Raw genomic sequence first — 17,019 nt, 5'->3', positions numbered from 1 at the left:
CCCCTAAAGTCTCAGTCTGATGACGATTAGCTAATACGCCTCTTTCACAGAAAGACTGAGCTTCTGGGTCTGTCTCCTCTTGCTCTTTCTTCCCTGGGGTGTCAGCTGGTTAAGAACTCTGTCTCCTTTGTTCATAGTCCTGTGGGACCCACTAGCATAAGTCCTGCTGGCCACCAGAGCTAGGTGATGTAGAAGTGCCCCCCAGCAGTGGCCACAAAAATTGGTGCACCAGATAGGGCCTATGATGGTGACACCAATTATTATGGTTCCACGGGACAAGGGTTGCAAGCTCCCTGGTCTTCAGAGCCACGTGATCAAGAGAGTCCCAGGCCACAGCCACAAAACTCGGGGCACCACATGTGTGTAAAAGCTCCCTTCTGGGAGACTCTGGTGCTCTGGGATGCTTTCATATAGAGAGGTGAACTCCCTTCACTTAAAGTCTGGGTGCAACCAGCCATTCCTGAGCTGGACCCAGAAGCTGATGAGCCTGAGCCCTTGAGCCCTTGAAGAGCAGTTTCTCAGCTCACTCCCAGTCTTGTGGGTCTTGGGATGCGAGCCCCATTGGTTTTCAAAGTTAAATGTTTTGCAGGTTTGTCTCTCAAGTGTATGTTGTAAAACTTGGGATGCCTGATGTGGGGCTCACTGTGGGTGAGCTGTTTTCTTTTGTTGTTGTTGTTGTTGTTTACTTTAAATAAATTGAGTTTTTGAAATGGTAAAAAAAAAACCCTAAACTCCAAATAAATAAGGTCTTTTAACAAGTAGTGGGGGATGGGAAGAATAGTTATTTTGACATTTTAGTTTCCATCAAAAGAAACAGAAGAAGTGTATGCCATCCCAGGGGAAATTATATAAGCTCTTCCGGGTTTACAGCAGTGCTGGAATTCTCTGGTGATTCTCACAGGAGCCAAGATTACCTCTGGAAAAATCTAACTATTGGAAAGCACTAGTGTCTGGCAGAAAGCCAACTAGGATAGGGCAAAGGATGTGCTGTCCTCAATCCTGAGAGTCTGGATCAATCCCAGGGGCCCAGCCTGCCTGTGGCAAAGCCGTGAATAAGCAAAGCAAAGACTATCTCCAATCCCCACCCACTTTCCTATTCCCTTCCTAATTCTCCTCCTCTTGATCTTTCTGTGCCTCCTCCCACTCCTCTTTCTCCCCCCTACTCAATTCACATCCTGCTTGTGTGATGAGCACTGAAGGTACAAAGCCACCTACTCAGGGCCCTTGCATTTTAATAAGGAGCTCTTGTACACCCAGAGTAACGTTTCTCTATTGCTAGAAATTCAAGCCTCTGTACCGGCGGTGGGAAATACATCTGGTCTCAAGCACCACACTTCCTGTCCCACGAAAAGTCAGCTCAGGTTTGGTGAGGCACCGAGGACTACATCCCTGCATCTCACTGCGGGCAGATGGGGATGTACAGCATCACCAGGATAATACCTCAAACTCCTCTGCTCTGTGCCAGCTCACACAGAACCTTGTTCTCCCCTCATATATCCACACCCCTGCTGTCTGGCTTAACCCACCTACCTTCAGTCTCTGTTTAGATGTCCTTTTCTCTAGGAGGCTTTCCCCAGTGGATCCCCAAGTCTGGGTTCTGTCCCTCTGATGTACCCCCATAATGCTGAATGCCTTCCCCCGCAGCACTTATCACACTGATTTGCTACTTGGTAAACCAGTACCCATCACAGCCCTGACATTTAACAGGTGCTTAGTTTATTGAATGAATGAATGAATGAATGATCTATTCACAAACCCTGTAGCTGCAGAGACCATGAAGGTCTTATCCTGCATCGTACCTTCATCACCCAGGCCAGTAATTAGGCCATGATGGGCATACAATAATTATTCATTAATTGATTGAAAGAAGTCCTCATAAAAAAGGTACTTGGATCTATGCCAATAATGTCCTGGCATCCTTCTTACAAGAGCAAGAGGCACAGCCCAGTGACCTTTTCTAGACCATCAGGATGGGGAGACAGAACAAGATAAAGGAAATGCTCCAGGAGTACCTCTGTCCAGGGGGCTCCTCTCTTCGACCACAGGTTTAATTTTCTAGGGATGCTGAACCTGAGGCACAAGAGTAGGCCTTCAGACAATCCATGAACATCCTGAAACTTTAATCAAACATTCATGTCAGTAATTATATGCACATTTTCCTGGAAGGAGGCCCTTGGTTTTCAATGAGTCTCCAAAGGCTATGACACAGAGTCATTGCTCTAGACCTGTACCATCCAGCATGACAACCACTGGCCACATGTAGCTATTTAAGTTTGAACATACATGAAAATTTCAAAACCTTAGTTACACTAGGTACATATCAAGTGTCTCAATACCCACTCCACTATTGGACAGCCCAGAGATAGAACATTTTTATGGCTGCAGAAAGTTCTACAGAACTTCTCTATATTGGTAGCATTACCTAGCATTCAATGTATAGGAAAGATTTGTTTGAATTGCGCAGTGTTTTTGTAAAATGAGTTACCGTGGTTCAGAAATGGAAACACGGACCTCTGAAATCCTGATTTGGCGGGGGAGGTAACGGGACTATCTGCCAGGTTGGGGCCTGTAGTCCTGGCAGCTGGCATACACGGGGCCGCTCAGTTTAGCTGGCCCCTCGTCATATCTACTTGTTGGGCCCTCCCCAACATTTGGGTTTGTGCCCTCGTTTCTAGTGGACCTCAGCCACCCAGGTTTCTTTCTAGCCTCTTGTGTTTGTAACCAGATTCCAAGTTTGGGTAAGTGGGGATGAATTTGGTTTAAGAGCGCATCTTGGGGTTGAGGTCTAGGGCTGGGGTACAGGCGCCCAGCTGGAAGTTGGGGAGGGGCAGCGCCTCGTTCCTTTCAACTCTCCATAACTGGAAGAAGAGAAAGGGAATTTTACCCTGAACATCTGTTGCTTGACAAAGAACTTCCCCGTCTTCCTAGGAGCCCGGAGTCCCCAGCCCAGCACGCCTGGGCCCGCCCCTCGCGACGAGATCGCGGGGAGGGGCCGAGGAGAAACCCGAGCCCCGCGCCCACCGCCCGGGCTGGCGACGTGGCTCGGCCTCCCCGGCCTCCCCCCACCCCCCTCCCCGCGGCCCGGCGGCCAATGGGCGCGTGAGCCGGGCTGCCCGAAGCTTCCCTGCCCGCGGCCCGGGGCGCGCCCCTTCGCTCTGGCGCGGGGCGGGCCCGTCCCCTCCCCCGCCGCTGCCGCCGCCGCCGCCGCCGCCGCCGCGCTGGGAGCCCCCACTCCCCAGTCGCCGTCCTCGTCGCTCGCTCCGTGCCTCCCCGCGGGCCGCTCTCCCGTCCGGACGATGGCGCGTGGCGGCCGCGACCGCCTCCTGGGGCTCGCCCTGGGGCTGCTGCTGGCTCTGGCGCTGGCGCCCCGGGCGCTGCGGGCCAAACCCACGGTGCGCAAGGAGCGCGTGGTGCGGCCCGACTCGGAGCTGGGCGAGCGGCCGGCCGAGGACAACCAGAGCTTCCAGTACGACCACGAGGCCTTCCTGGGCAAAGAGGACTCCAAGACCTTCGACCAGCTCACCTCGGAGGAGAGCAAGGAGAGGCTGGGGTGAGGCCGCGGTCCGGGCCGCGCTGGGGGGCGTCGCAGGTGCCCGCGGGGACACCCCGGCGGGAGCCACGCGGGACGCGCGCCGCAAAGCAAAGCGAAAGCGAAATCGGGCGCGCGGGCGGAGGGCGGGGTCCGGTGGGTGCTGCGGCGGCCCGGCTCGCGCTGAATTGCCCGCGGGCCGGGGACCAAAGCGTGGGGACAGCCGCCGCGCCCGGGCGGCGGGGAGGCAGGAACGTGGCAGCGGCAGCGGGAGCCAGGGCGGCGAGGGCCCGCCCCCTCCCCTCGGTTGCATCAGAAGGGAGGGGAGAGTGGGTACAAAAGAAGAGTTTGTGCACAGTGGCCTTTTAGTGACATGAGTTCTTCCCCACCTTCCCAGTTTCCCTCTTCTCCCCCAATTCCCGGGGTGGAGGTTTTGTGACACTGCTAAGAAGGTCTGCAGGATGAACACAGATGGATCAAAGCTGAAGGAGCAGATGAAGGAGAGGGTAGATTCCTGGCGGGTGTTCTTGGGCCGCGGCAGGGGTGTTCTTGCCTCCTGCCTAATAGTAGAGATAGTAGAAGTGGGGATATACAAACCTTGGTGAGAAGATAGGGACATTAGGGGATAGGGAGTGGGAAGTGGGAATGGAAACCGGTCCCCCAGTTTCTCTTTCCAGCAGATGTCTGCGGAGGCACCCAGTCCTTTGGCAACTGAGGGCAAAAAGCTGGAGGGTGTGGTGGCAGATTGTGAATTTCACAGTTGAAGGCAGTTGAATCAGGAACCAAACCTGGAAAACAAAACTTAGGTACATCTCAGTGCACCCTCTCCGGGTCCCCTGGGGACACACTTGGTCATTGTGCAGAGGTATCTGGGAACCCTTCCATAGAGGAATCAGCAGCCATGGCCTGGTCCCAAGTGGAGGCTGGGGGGGGGGGGGGCGGGTCCCAGTAGCCCTGCCTACTGGGCACCAGGCCTCCTGGAACCTGCTTCCTGGGAGTGGAGGATCTTTCTGTCCTGATACATGAAAAAGAACAGCCATCCCTGTGCTGAAGGGGGCCACCAAAGGCCAATGTGGTTGGTTAAGATATGAGGCTAAATTATACCTATTGTGTGGGTGCACCATCTGCCCGCCCTGACAAAAAGATCTTTGGACTTCAAAGTCACCTCCAAACAATCACCTTTTATTTTGCCGAGAAGTACTTTTCTCTTCTTGTTCAGGACTTCACAATGGGGGCCATTGATGAGTTCAGTCTATTGTATTAGCTTTGAAGCACTTGGAAACTGATTTATTCTGGGACCCTGAGAGGCAGCACTGTCACCTATGAGGAGGAGGGGAGGTTTTGGGATTTGGAGTAGGGAACTCTGCAGTTTGCAGTCCTAACAGCTTCCAGTTTAATGCCTTTATCATGACCATAAGCCTAGTGGTGAGAGCTAGTGCTGGTGAAGTTGCTCTGCATTTGGCCCTGGTAGGGACACCTTAACTTCGTTCATGTATTCATGCAACAAACATTTCCATGGCTATTGTGTGCCAGGCACCGTGTTAGGTGCTTGGCAGATACCAAGATAAAACCTTATGCTCTAGGCCTCAAAGTACTTCTAATTAAAAGTAGAGGAGGGGAGCCTGGGTGGCTCAGTCGGTTAAGCAGCCAACTTGGGCTCAGGTCATGATCTCGCGCTTCGTAAGTTTGAGCCCTGCGTCGGGCTCTGTGCTGACAGCTCGGAGCCTGGAGCCTGCTTCGGACTCTGTCTCCCTCGCTCTCTGCCCTTCCCCCGCTCATGCTCTGTCTCTCTTTCCTTCAAAAATAAACATTAAAAAAAATTTTTTTTTAATAAATAAATAAATAAATAAAAGTAGAGGAGAGAAACACAAGCAGACACTAATGTGTAATTGCTATGATGGCGGCAGGTAAAAACCACAGTGACCACACTCGGGAAGAGGAGCCCCTAGGGCTTCAGGTTGGAGAGCGGGGCTTAGGGGTTTGGAGACACCTGATCAGAGATTGCGGGATGGCTCAGAGGTCGCCAGGTGCACAAGCAGAGGAAGGCATTCCTGAAAACAGCCTGCTTATAAAAGTTTTGAAACCTGTTCTGGGGGATGAAGGCTGTTGGGACAGTAAAGGGACAGGGCAGAAGTGGGAGGTGGGAGGGGACCTAAGCACAGAGCAGGAAGGATCTCTTTGAGGTAGAGATTAGGTGTTATCCTGTACGTAATCAAAATGTCACCATCCCAAAAACTTGTTAGTAATGTCATACAGGCAGGAGGACAGAGAACATAACTGAGGCACAGGTGGAGAGACCAGGGGCAGGGGAGTGGCCACGAGTGCCTTAATCAGGCACAGCTAGTCCCGAGGGCAGGAGACTGTGAATCCAGGCACGTGGGAAGTAGAACAGTCAGTGCTTGCTCTGGACTTAACGTGGGGTGGGGAAGTGGTCTCTGGGGGGACATCTGGTCTCTGGCCTGAGCTACCAGACAGGCAGTGGACACACACTCACCTGTAAGGTAAATCCAGGCTGGAAGGTGGGTGGAAGGTTGGGACGTAATGGAACATGAAAAGCCACCTTTCTGCCCACAGCTCCTGGTGCAGCAGTCCCCTCTGCCCCCCAACCCCCCGCCCCCAGTCTTGGGCTGGATCCAGGCAGTCACCACCTGACCTTAGATTCTGAAAATGTGACAGTTCTAGGGCTTCTGGAGACAGCTAGGCCAAGGGGCTTGCAGAGCGGAGGCCCACAGGCCACACGCAGTCACAAACATGCTATGAGCTCTTAGAAAAAATGTAAATTACTTGCCCACATTTAAACTGAGCGATTTCACATACAGACCCTGATTTCTGGTTTCTCTTGACACCGTGGACTTCTATTCCCATGTGGCATTCATCGTCTGGAGCAGAGATGGGCATCTCCAGGTTGCCCGAGGCTCCACCTGGAGTCTTGGCTCACTTCTGTTACTTCTGTTACCTGCTGGGTGTTTGCTGAGTTCTCCATCCACCTGTGATCTAGATTGCTGTCCTTAGTGAGGCTGGGCACACATTCTCTCCTGTATTCCCCACAACATCCCTTGTAAAGCAGGTGTTCCAATTTATAGTCAGGCAAACTGAGATCCAGAAAGGCTGTGAATCCCTAGAAGGAAGCCTGAGGATACTTGAGGCTTAGTCTGTTAGCTCTGGGACCTGTTAAGATGGCAAATGAAGGGGCGCCTGGGTGGCGCAGTCAGTTAAGCGCCCGACTTCAGCCAGGTCATGATCTCGCGGTCCGTGAGTTCAAGCCCCGCATCAGGCTCTGGGCTGATGGCTCGGAGCCTGGAGCCTGTTTCCGATTTGGTGTCTCCCTCTCTCTCTGCCCTTCCCCCGTTCATGCTCTGTCTCTCTCTGTCCCAAAAATAAATAAACGTTGGAGAAAAAAAAAAAAAAGATGGCAAATGAAGGGACACAGGAAAGTGTGAGTGCTACGAACAAAACTGTTCGTAGCACTCACACTTTTCTGAGAAAGAGGGAAACAGGCTCCCCAGGTTCAGGTAGGAGACAGTAACTTTATATGTACTAATAAATTCCTTCCCCATTTCTAATTAATGAAAGAGTAACTGTCAGTTAGAACTTCTGTTGACAGTAAGAAAGTTTTCCCGCTGAGTTGATAGACTGCAGCTCTAAGCAAAGAAATAAATCCCTAAGTAGCCTGGCTGACTGCATCCCAGGTAAATGGACTACTGGAACTTTCTTAAGCATTGGAAATGGCTTGTGGGTGTCCTTGAAGTTCCCCACAGGGACTGTATCTCTAGCTTGGGACCCTCTGGCCTAGAGATGGACACTGGTGAGTTCCCAGCCTGAAGTTTACTTTGGACCAGAGTGTGGGGGTACCTCAGTAGAGTCCAGCGGGCAGTTGCTGGACCCCAGGCTAGCTGTGGAGCAGGAGACCCCCCCTGGACATAGGTATCTTCGCCCAAAGGGCAGGGTGTAGGCTCCTGCAGCTGGCTCAGCTGGTCAGGCTTCTTGAATAGTTTTCATGATGTGAAGGCTCTTTCATCCCTAACGTTTTATGCTTTGGCCAACAAGATCTGGTCTTCTAAGTGTCGAGTATGAGTCCAAAGTGGTGATATTTTAAAAAAGAAGAAGAAAAAGAAAAGAACTCGCTTATCTTCTGGTTTACCTAGAATTTTCCTTTTTTTCAAATTTTATTTTATTTTATTTTATTTTATTTTATTTTGCATTAGACCTAGCGCCAGAAGACATGGGTTCTTACCCTGTCATACTAAATACTAGCTGTGTGATCTTGGAAAAGTCGTCTCATTTCTCTCAGCCTCTGTTTCCATCACTGTAACACAAGGGAGTTGGACTGCATCTGGAGAAGACTGTTGGGTTTCATCTCACAATCAGCTCTGATCAATTGGTGGTGTCCACCTGCACAGTGCTGTGTTGAGAAGGATTCAGAGGCACGCCTGGGTTTATCAGGACAGAGGGCATGGTCCGTTGGTAGTGTCTGCCATTGGCAATGGGGGGAGGACGCATATTACCCTCAGAAAAGATGAACTTTAAGATCCTTTCCAGCACAATTGGATCATTGCTTTTATTTCACTTGCTTATGCATTTTAGATTCTGCGGTGTTTGATCTTTTTCTGGATCAGGATCACACAAGCCTTGATAATAGCCTTGTGGGTTGTTTTTTTTTTTTTTAAACTACAGGAAGATTGTTGACCGAATTGACAGTGATGGGGATGGCTTTGTTACTACTGAGGAGCTGAAAACTTGGATCAAGCGAGTGCAGAGAAGATACATCTACGATAATGTCGCTAAAGTCTGGAAGGATTATGATCGGGACAAAGATGATAAAATTTCCTGGGAAGAATACAAACAAGCCACCTATGGTTACTACCTAGGTAAGAGGTGCTGCCTGAGCATTTGCACAGCTGGGGCCCACATAACAAGCTCCTTGCAGGAGCCTCTCCTCTCTCAACACATCTACTGACTCCGGGAGATGTCACAACCCCCTAAGTAGACCCTGCTTGTATAACATCCTCCTCTGCTTACTAAGAATGTACAGAGCTCCTTACCCTGAGTGAAGCTGTGGGTGGTGAGTAGCGGGAGGGGTCCCGGGTCCAATAAAAAGTGACTTAGGTTGCTGCCCAATCTGAGCTTACAATCTCAGAGGCACAAAGAACAAAGAGAACAGAGCAGAGATGAAGTGTGCCTGTGCTACAGTCTCAAAATGCTGCCAAGTTTCAGACAGCAAGGACCCAGTGAGCTGAAGCAGTCAGGGAAGGTTTCCTGGTGGAGGGTGGTCTGGGAGCTGGGCCTTGAAAAATGGATATATATTTGGAGAGATAGAGGCAAGTGGGGAAGGTGGGTCCATTGGAGGAGCAAAGGTGCAGCAGTGAATTCAGCAGTGGGTAGGGTTTGGATGTAAGACATGCTTGTTTGTGAAGGTAGAGGGATGTGTGCAAAGCGTAGAGTGCAGCCCCACTGGGTACGTGGTAGAGAGAGCTAGGAGATAAGTCTCAGGAGAGCTGGTGGAGCACACACTCGTGGTTACATTAAGGGAGATTATGAAGGCCAGACAGAAATGTCTAGACAGAATATTGCAGGTACTAGGGAGCCTGTGCGTGTTCTAGGTCAAAGAATGATATTACGAAAGCAGAGTTCTGCGAAGAAAAGCCTAACGCCAGCACTCCTAACCACTTGCTATAATGCCCCCAATAAGCCGTTGGGGCCTGGATTATAGGAGGGATGAAGGGACAGATGCTAAAGGTAAAATGCTTCAAAGAACTCAATTGGTCAGGACCTTTTTTGTCCTGTGTGTACCATTTGGGCATGAAGGATGACTGATCTGGAAGGAAATGCTTTCCTTAGCAGCCCAGTTTAAATGTTTCTGCACACATCTTGCAGGAAACCCTGAAGAGTTTCAAGATCCTTTAGATCATAACACCTTTAAAAAGATGCTGCCACGTGATGAGAGAAGGTTCAAGGCTGCAGACCTCGATGGTGACCAGATAGCCACTCGGGAGGAGTTCACCGCCTTTTTGCACCCTGAGGAGTTTGAGCATATGAAAGAAATTGTGGTTTTGGTAAGATAAAGAGCCCGGACTGGGAAAAGACCAGAGCAAAATCTGTACCAAAGTCTTGTCCCTTCTTCTAAAGAAAGAGCATTCTTCATTCAACCTGCAGGGAATTGGAGAACTCTGAAGTAGAATACAATGGAATACTTGTCTACCACTGTGAGTCAGGGCAGGCTAGCTGCTGTAACAAACAGCCCCAATCCTAGCCATGTAAAACAGAGCTTATTTTTGCTTATACCAAGTCCAGTGCAGATGGCCTGAGTCAGGTGGGTCTTCTGGGCACTTCTCCAAGTACTTTCAGGCTACTTACATCTTACACTCTGCCATCTTGTGGCTTCAAGGTCATCCTGGCAACAACCAGCTGGGAGACAAAGGAAAAGATAGGGAATGAGGAGAAGGCAACAGTCTACCCTTACTGTTCTGGCCAGGAAATGAATCATCTTCCCTTTTACCTTCCACGGACTGCTTCTAGATATGACAAGGCAGGGAAATACAGATGTGTGCCCGAAAAGAACAGAAGGGTTTTGTGAGCAACTAGCTAGTCTCTGTCCATTTTGCACCCTTGAAGGAACTGGGAAAAGACTCTGAAATGGAATGCATGGTTGTTAAAACATATAGAAACTTAAAATAAAACTGTAGCTGGAAGGACACTCCTCTTCGGGCTGGGTCTTTGGAGGATGAATGAGTCTGACCCTAGGCTTTGAGAGATGCTTATAAGGCCTCTGAGTGTAGTTGCTTTCCATAGTGGCTGGCAGGGTCCCAAATGTCTTCATTTGCCATGACAGTAAAATAAATGCCATCATCTCTTTCCTGGGCAGATATGCCAGGCCAGTTCTGACTGCTTTGATGCTGGGAAACAAGTGGCTAAAGTTTTTGTTCATAATCGGCTCTGGACTATATTTTAGTTTTCCAGCTGGTAGGTGGGATCCACTCTTGCTTTATTCTTCCTTCTCATGACCACCAAGACACTAAGGACTGGGCAGTGGCTCTAAGAAACATTTCTTTTTACCACCCAACATCCATTTAGCCACACCTAACTTGCCAGAGGCAGATGAAGATTAGGGAATTGTCCACAAGAAGATTATGTGCCTCTGGATTGACGCTCTGCTCTTGGGTGGCTATTTTCTTTAACCCAGGACATGCCTGTGAGTTGCTGTGACAATGGACAGTAAATTCATTTAATTACTCACCCTCACAATAAACCTAATTAAGAAGTCTAATGGACTAAACATAGAACATATACATTCAAAAGTCAGATACACTTTTATTTTTTAGTTGCTCACTGTTTCGTATTTTTATGACACCAACCCAGCCTTCATAGTCCAGTTAGCACTGGAATCTATTTTTTTGTGATTATCTAGGCTGGTGGTTCCCGAGCTGGGTTCCTCACAGGTACCCCCGAGGGTGATTTGGCTGGATGATGGAGACAGTTGGCCTGGCATGGCTTCTTGATAAAATCAGAGTCCCTCTGGGCTTATACGTACATTTTCATGTGAAGAGAGTGTTGTGCTGTTACAATTATGGGATGGGGGAGGAGGAACCCAAGCCACTGCCTATCGTTTTACGGATAAGAAACTTAACGCCTGGGGAGGAAAAGAGATGAGCCAAAAGTTTCCAAGCATTTTCAGCCAGAAAAGCCAGAGAAAGGAGGACAGTAGGTGAAATTCTCAGACTGACTTAGAGCACATAGCCATCTTGCATTCTCTGCTCCCCTCTGCTTCCTAGGAAACTCTGGAGGACATCGACAAGAATGGGGATGGGTTTCTGGATCAGGACGAGTATATTGGTGAGTGTGGCCTGGGGTCTTGTTCTTCTGTCCCAACTGGGCAACATTCTTCCACCCACATGTCTAGCTGCTTTGGTCAGACGTCTCTTTTAGCAACAGCTGCAAGCCTGAAGTTGCCATTGTTGTGCCTTCCCACCGGGGAGGGCCTTGTCATTACCAGTCCCTAGTGGTACAACCTCAGGGAGGCATTTATGAGACTTCACACAGCGGCCAAGAGCGGGCCCACGGCTCTGAGAGGTGCCCTCCTCCACACTGTGTAGTTTCACCTTTGCAGAGTGAACGTGGGGACCCGACGGATTTACAGTTAGGCTAGAGCAGACTGACCCTGAAGGACCCTGAAAGTCACACTGTGGGTCAGTCTGTGGGATCTAAGAGCACTAAGTAGATGGAGCTGTGTTGAACACCCAGGCATCTGCAGAAAGGTGCCCCTTCTTAAAGAGGTACATCCTTTTACGGAGCGCACGGTTGCCCCTTGATTAGCCATTGTGTGCCTCTGGGTTTTGATCCTTTGATTGGGAGTACCGAACCTAGCATTTTGTTCTGATGGGCTCCCCTTTAAGCATCAGGAAGTGTGTTGTCAGGCGCCCGAGCACTGGTGGAGTGGGGCTCCGATTAATGCCCCCGGGTCAGAAGTCACCTGGCTGGCTAGAGCCCTCCCGAGCAGCCTGTAGGTCTCCAGGCATAAAGGACTGGGGCAGGCAACATGGCAGCTTCCACTCGACCCTTGTCACTGCCACTTCAGGGCTCTGCTACTTGGTTCCAACAGCAGGCTGCCTTGTGGTGGTGGCTCTTCTCCCAAGTGTCAGTAAAGGCTGGAAAATCATTTGAGGGGTGGGATGCATATCATTTGTGTACTCCTATTTAATAGAGGCAGTTAATTATCTTTCAGCATAATACAGGAGCCTGAGTCGCCATCAGTCTCTAGTCTGTGGTTGTATCACTTTGCCACCCCAGGCACAGGAACAAGTGCCTTCGGTAATGGAGAGCAAAGTTTCTTCTAATCATTAGAAATTATATCTGATCTGCAGGACCGAACGCTGTTCTTCGTCGGCCTGTGGTAACAGACAGGTGGCTCTCACTACAGTAATTAAAGTGATCTTGGTGGCTCTACCTTTGTGGGATGACACATGCTGACAGGCTACTCGTCCGTGCAAGCCGCAGAGCCGTCCTCCGGCCCGGTGCGTGCGTGAGGGACAGTTCAGAGCTGTGGACGCCTCACCTTGACAGTGGTGATGGAATTAGACAGAAAAGGCTGACGGATTGAAACAAGCAATGTAGCACTTTTGATTAAGTGTGTGCTCTTCCTGGCCCTCCTGAACTCTGCATTGAAACGGTGCAAAGTCAGGGGCAAAACTCCGAGTGGCTTTGCCTAAAAGAAACATTCCATTCTTCACACTAGGCAGGGAGGGAGGTGGGGGGCATTGTGCTTGAAAATCCAGTTCTGAGCAGCTCACAGTCAGAGAGGCCTGACGTGTGGACTTGTCCTGCAAGTGACTTCATTGATGGAGAAGCCTTCTTTTCAGGTGGGAGGGAGTGGAAAACCAGTGGTGGTGTGGTGCACTGGGAACAGCACTGCACTTGGGAGCCCTGGCTTCTTCACTTACTAGTTGTGTGACCCAGTGGGAGTCATGTAATCATGAGAAGCCTCAGCTTCCTCATCCATAAAATGGGAATACATAGCGCCCAGGCTTGTAGGATTAGACGATGCCCAAGTTAGCTAATAAATGTGACAGCTCTTTCTCAAAAACAGTCTGCAGATTTCCAGTGTGGGTCCAACGTGTGCTGAAACACGAGTCTTGCTTCTCTTTTCCCTTGATTCACTACCTGCTCTCTCTACCTCCTGACATTTCCAACTTGGGTTTCCATCAAAGAGAAAACTGCCCACAGAGTAGCTGTGTTGTCCAAGAAGATCTAGTGACTTAGCAAACAATGCATATGAACATTGCCTTCTTTTTTCTTTTCCTGCCATTTTGTATAATGAGGATAATAATCCATCTTATATAATTGTTATAAGGGTGAAATAAAATGATCTATGCAAAAGCCCCTTGGGAATGATACCAGCAACGAAAGGAATAAGCGGTAAAGGCCATGGGTTGGAAGCAGAGTGCTCCTGCTCCTACATTGTCTTGAGCTCATGCTAGCTGTGGGTCCTTGGAGTAAGGCTGTGCCTCAGTGTTTTCATCTATAAAGTGGGAATAATAATAATACCTAATTCACAAGATTGTTAAGAAAATTAAATGAAAAAAGTGTATGTAAAATATTTTTTATGTAATACCTGCACTGTAGAAAGTGCTTGATGTTGGTCCTTATTGGTTTTTCACTTAGATAGTGCCAATTTGGGTTGTAGAGTGTATTTATAGAGAGTACGCTATGTAATCTTCATAATAACTCTGTGGTTTTTAAATATTACCCCCATGTTATAGACAAGACAATTTAGGACTCAGTCACTGAATTAAGTAACTTAATCCCAGTCACTGAACTCACTGGATTCATCTTCTGATTCCTAAACTCAGTTCTTTCTATTCTGCCAAGCAGCTTTCACAGTGGATAAATCATTCTGTCTTTTATCCCCAAGAAACTGCCCACGAGACTTCTGGGTTAGGTCTCTTGATTGGTCATCATCCTTCCAAAAACTCAGGAGGTCAGGTTTTCCTTGACTTACCTTCCCACTTATCCTCGTAACTAAGAACAACCTTCCCTTCTAGCGGATATGTTTTCCCACGAGGAGAACGGCCCTGAGCCTGACTGGGTTGTGTCAGAACGGGAGCAGTTTAATGAGTTCCGGGATCTGAACAAAGATGGGAAGTTGGACAAAGATGAGATTCGCCACTGGATCCTCCCTCAGGACTATGACCATGCTCAGGCCGAGGCCAGGCACCTGGTGTATGAGTCAGACAAAAACAAGGTATTTCACGTTGTTCTGGAATCGTTCCTTGAAGGGAGACAGTTTACATAAGATTGGTTCTGTTTGCTTCTTTAGTGATAGCATTTGGCCCGTGGCCCATGCAGCCGTGTCATTCTTGACCTACATTACAGACTTGTAAACTTTAGCCAGACCTTGATTTAAAAAAATTTTTTTTTAATGTTTATTTATTTTTGAGAGAGATTGAGAGAGAGAGAGAGAGAGAGAGAGAGAGAGGAGCAGAGAGAGAGGGGGAGACAGAATCCAAAGCAGACTCCAGGCTCCAAGCTGTCAGCACAGAGCTGGACGCAGGGCTCAAACTCAGGAACTGTGAGATCAGTGACCTGAGCCAAAGTCAGACACTTAACTGACTGAGCCACCCAGGAGCCCCTAGCCAAGACCTTGGTAACCCACGGTGAACTCAATTGGCCCAGACATTCCTGGATAGTCTGCTATGGGCCACACACTTAATTCACTGCCATCTCCTAGGACTGCAGAACCGGTAACTTTGTTTGCTGTGGGCAGGGCAGGGATTTAAGAGATATACCCTGAGTTGCCCTAGGACAGGTTTGTTCATTCAGCCAGTCACTCAGCAGATAATTTACCAAACATCTGTCATGTGTCAGATGCAAGGATGCCATCCCGTTACATCCCAGGCATCTTCAAGCATGCGCTTACTGCTGGCTCTGATGCCCAGCACTTCAATACCTGTTGGTAGATATCCAAGTAAACAAACAAGATTTAGAAAGAAGTCCTGTGTCTTCCAGTTGGATCACTGTTGCAAGTTCTTGGGACGCAGTAGAGTTTTGCAGTCAGGCCATAAAAGGGGAATGGAATTCTTTGGGACCTGTTTGGGGAATGTCAGCACTGTGTGTAGACATAACTGGATTCTAGCTTCTGAATTCCTCGAGGACTTGCCTGATGTATTTTAGCACAGCTTTTAAGCCAGGGGGCTGTTCCGGTTTAGTTTTTGCAGGGCAGTGTGACGGTGACTGCTGGAGGTACCTAGCAGCTTCTTCATTATGACCTGTAATATTTTAGATGTTGAAAACCCATGAAATAACATGAGCTTCATGCTGAACTATTACTCAGAGTTACCAGAGCTGCTGTGACAGAGGTCTTTCCTCTCTCTTGCAGGACGAAAAGCTAACTAAAGAGGAGATATTAGACAACTGGAACATGTTTGTCGGAAGCCAAGCTACCAATTATGGGGAAGATCTCACAAAAAATCATGATGAGCTTTGATACATACAGCAGACTATGGGAGGCTTTCTTTTCATGTCTGGGATGGTTGCTACAGTTGTCTCATTTACAAAAAAAAGCAAATTTATAACCTCAGATTGGGGTTAAAATTGTTTTTCACTCAGTATTTACTGGAAAATCATTATTGCTATTCTTTCAGTGAGACTTCTCTCCAAACACATTAAAACCTGGGTAAATTGCTATGGGGATACTTGCTAAAACATGATTTTTTAGCTTTTTCCATTAAACGTAGACTAAAGGGGAAGAAAATTTGAAAGAGCCCCTATATTCAGAAGTTGGGTGGGTTGGGGGCAATATATGAAGCGACTGCTATATTATTTTAACCGCACGTTTTTTGCATTTGCCACTGTTGAACGGCCGGTGAGAGAAAGTTCTGATGAAACTACAGTGGTGTCCTCCTGTGTAGGCTTATTTCAGAGCACGTCTAATATTCCAGATTCTTTCTTCTTGACTTTGTACTCTGAGCTGTCACTGTAAATGGTATATAAAACCTCCGTGCATTTTTCTGCACGGACCTGCTAATGTGCACAACAAATCCCTATCTTTGTGCTTTTTGTTTTTACATTAAGAAGCAATCAAGAAAGATAATGTGAAAAAGAAAGGAATTTTAGAGGTAGGGAAAACATGAATGCCAGGCATTCAAAGAGCTATAGGAAAATGATAAACACTTTATTTTACTTGAGAACATTTTCTTGACATGTAAACGAGGTAGGTCTGATCTTTGAAAAATGAATAGAAGTACCATCCATTTCCTTGCTGATCACCAGTAGGAATGAGGCTGTGGGGTCCTGGGGAAGCGCAGCGTGCGGATTTCGAGCTCCGGAACCTGCGCCGTCTGGTCCCCGTGAAGCTGCGACCCTTGGATCTGCCCCCCGGGACTATACACCGTGGAACGAGGACACGATGATGTTCCAGGCCATTGGCTGAACTGGTAGAAACAACTTTTACAGGTTGACATTTCACCTTGTAAGTAGCAAGTGAACAAAATAAAGGATCCCGCTGAGGATTTTCTACTGTGTCTGTGGTGTTTGACCTCACATGTTCTATTTGTGACATTCTTATTCATATTGAATTAACAGTGGGATGGGATTACATGAGGAAGATTATAAAGGTTCTGGGTTTTAATCCGATTGCTACAATGTTTGGCATATACTCATTATTTAATCAGTCCGTACGTCCTTCTCTGCTCGTAAGGGCATCTGCAAGTCATTATAAGTGTTAGGTCTCTGAGGTTACAAGGCTCTACAGGGTCTGGTTCCTTCCTGTCTCAGCATCTCCCTACCACTCTCCCCTGCATCTCCCATAATCAGCACCACTCACTTCCTGGTCTTTGCACACACCAAATTAATTCCCAGGTTAGGCCCTTTATACTTGCCCCCTCGCCCTCCGATTCAGAACACCCCTCTCCCATGTCCTCAGGGAATTCAACTGGTACATCCTAAATGGGGCCTTCCAGACTCCATCATTTATGGCGGTCACATCTGTGTCCCTGTTT

The 17,019-nt window shown here is 48.6% G+C and overlaps 1 protein-coding gene and 1 long non-coding RNA gene across 2 annotated transcripts in view; one reads left to right on the top strand and one right to left on the bottom strand.

The window, feature by feature from the left end:
* LOC121043600 (uncharacterized) overlaps positions 1-2,949 on the bottom strand; it is a 95,292-nt gene extending 92,343 nt beyond the window's left edge. The window contains exon 1 of the long non-coding RNA XR_005796932.1: positions 2,013-2,949. This is a non-coding gene — a long non-coding RNA (uncharacterized LOC121043600). The remainder of the gene's footprint in view (positions 1-2,012) is intronic.
* Positions 2,950-3,162: 213 nt separating this feature from the next.
* RCN1 (reticulocalbin 1) lies at positions 3,163-16,542 on the top strand. Its single transcript, XM_040495530.1, has 6 exons — positions 3,163-3,550; positions 8,204-8,397; positions 9,404-9,582; positions 11,299-11,359; positions 14,065-14,264; positions 15,399-16,542. Exons 1-6 carry the CDS (start codon positions 3,297-3,299, stop codon positions 15,504-15,506), a joined length of 996 nt encoding a protein of 331 aa, XP_040351464.1. The 5' UTR covers positions 3,163-3,296; the 3' UTR covers positions 15,507-16,542.
* The last annotated feature ends 477 nt before the right edge of the window (positions 16,543-17,019 follow it).

This window comes from Herpailurus yagouaroundi, unplaced genomic scaffold (genome assembly GCF_014898765.1).
Source record: "Herpailurus yagouaroundi ecotype Mexico unplaced genomic scaffold, PumYag 187, whole genome shotgun sequence".
Lineage (NCBI taxonomy): Eukaryota > Metazoa > Chordata > Mammalia > Carnivora > Felidae > Herpailurus > Herpailurus yagouaroundi.
Note: the sequence above shows the minus strand (reverse complement) of the source record. Positions and strands in the feature narration are given on the sequence as shown.

Bases quoted from the DNA above. Each gene is read 5' to 3' on its own strand.
- RCN1 (XM_040495530.1), top strand. From the start codon at position 3,297: ATGGCGCGTGGCGGCCGCGACCGCCTCCTGGGGCTCGCCCTGGGGCTG. The intron at 9,583-11,298 runs GTAAGATAAAGA...TCTGCTTCCTAG, and splicing joins TGAAAGAAATTGTGGTTTTG to GAAACTCTGGAGGACATCGA. The intron at 11,360-14,064 runs GTGAGTGTGGCC...CTTCCCTTCTAG, and splicing joins GGATCAGGACGAGTATATTG to CGGATATGTTTTCCCACGAG.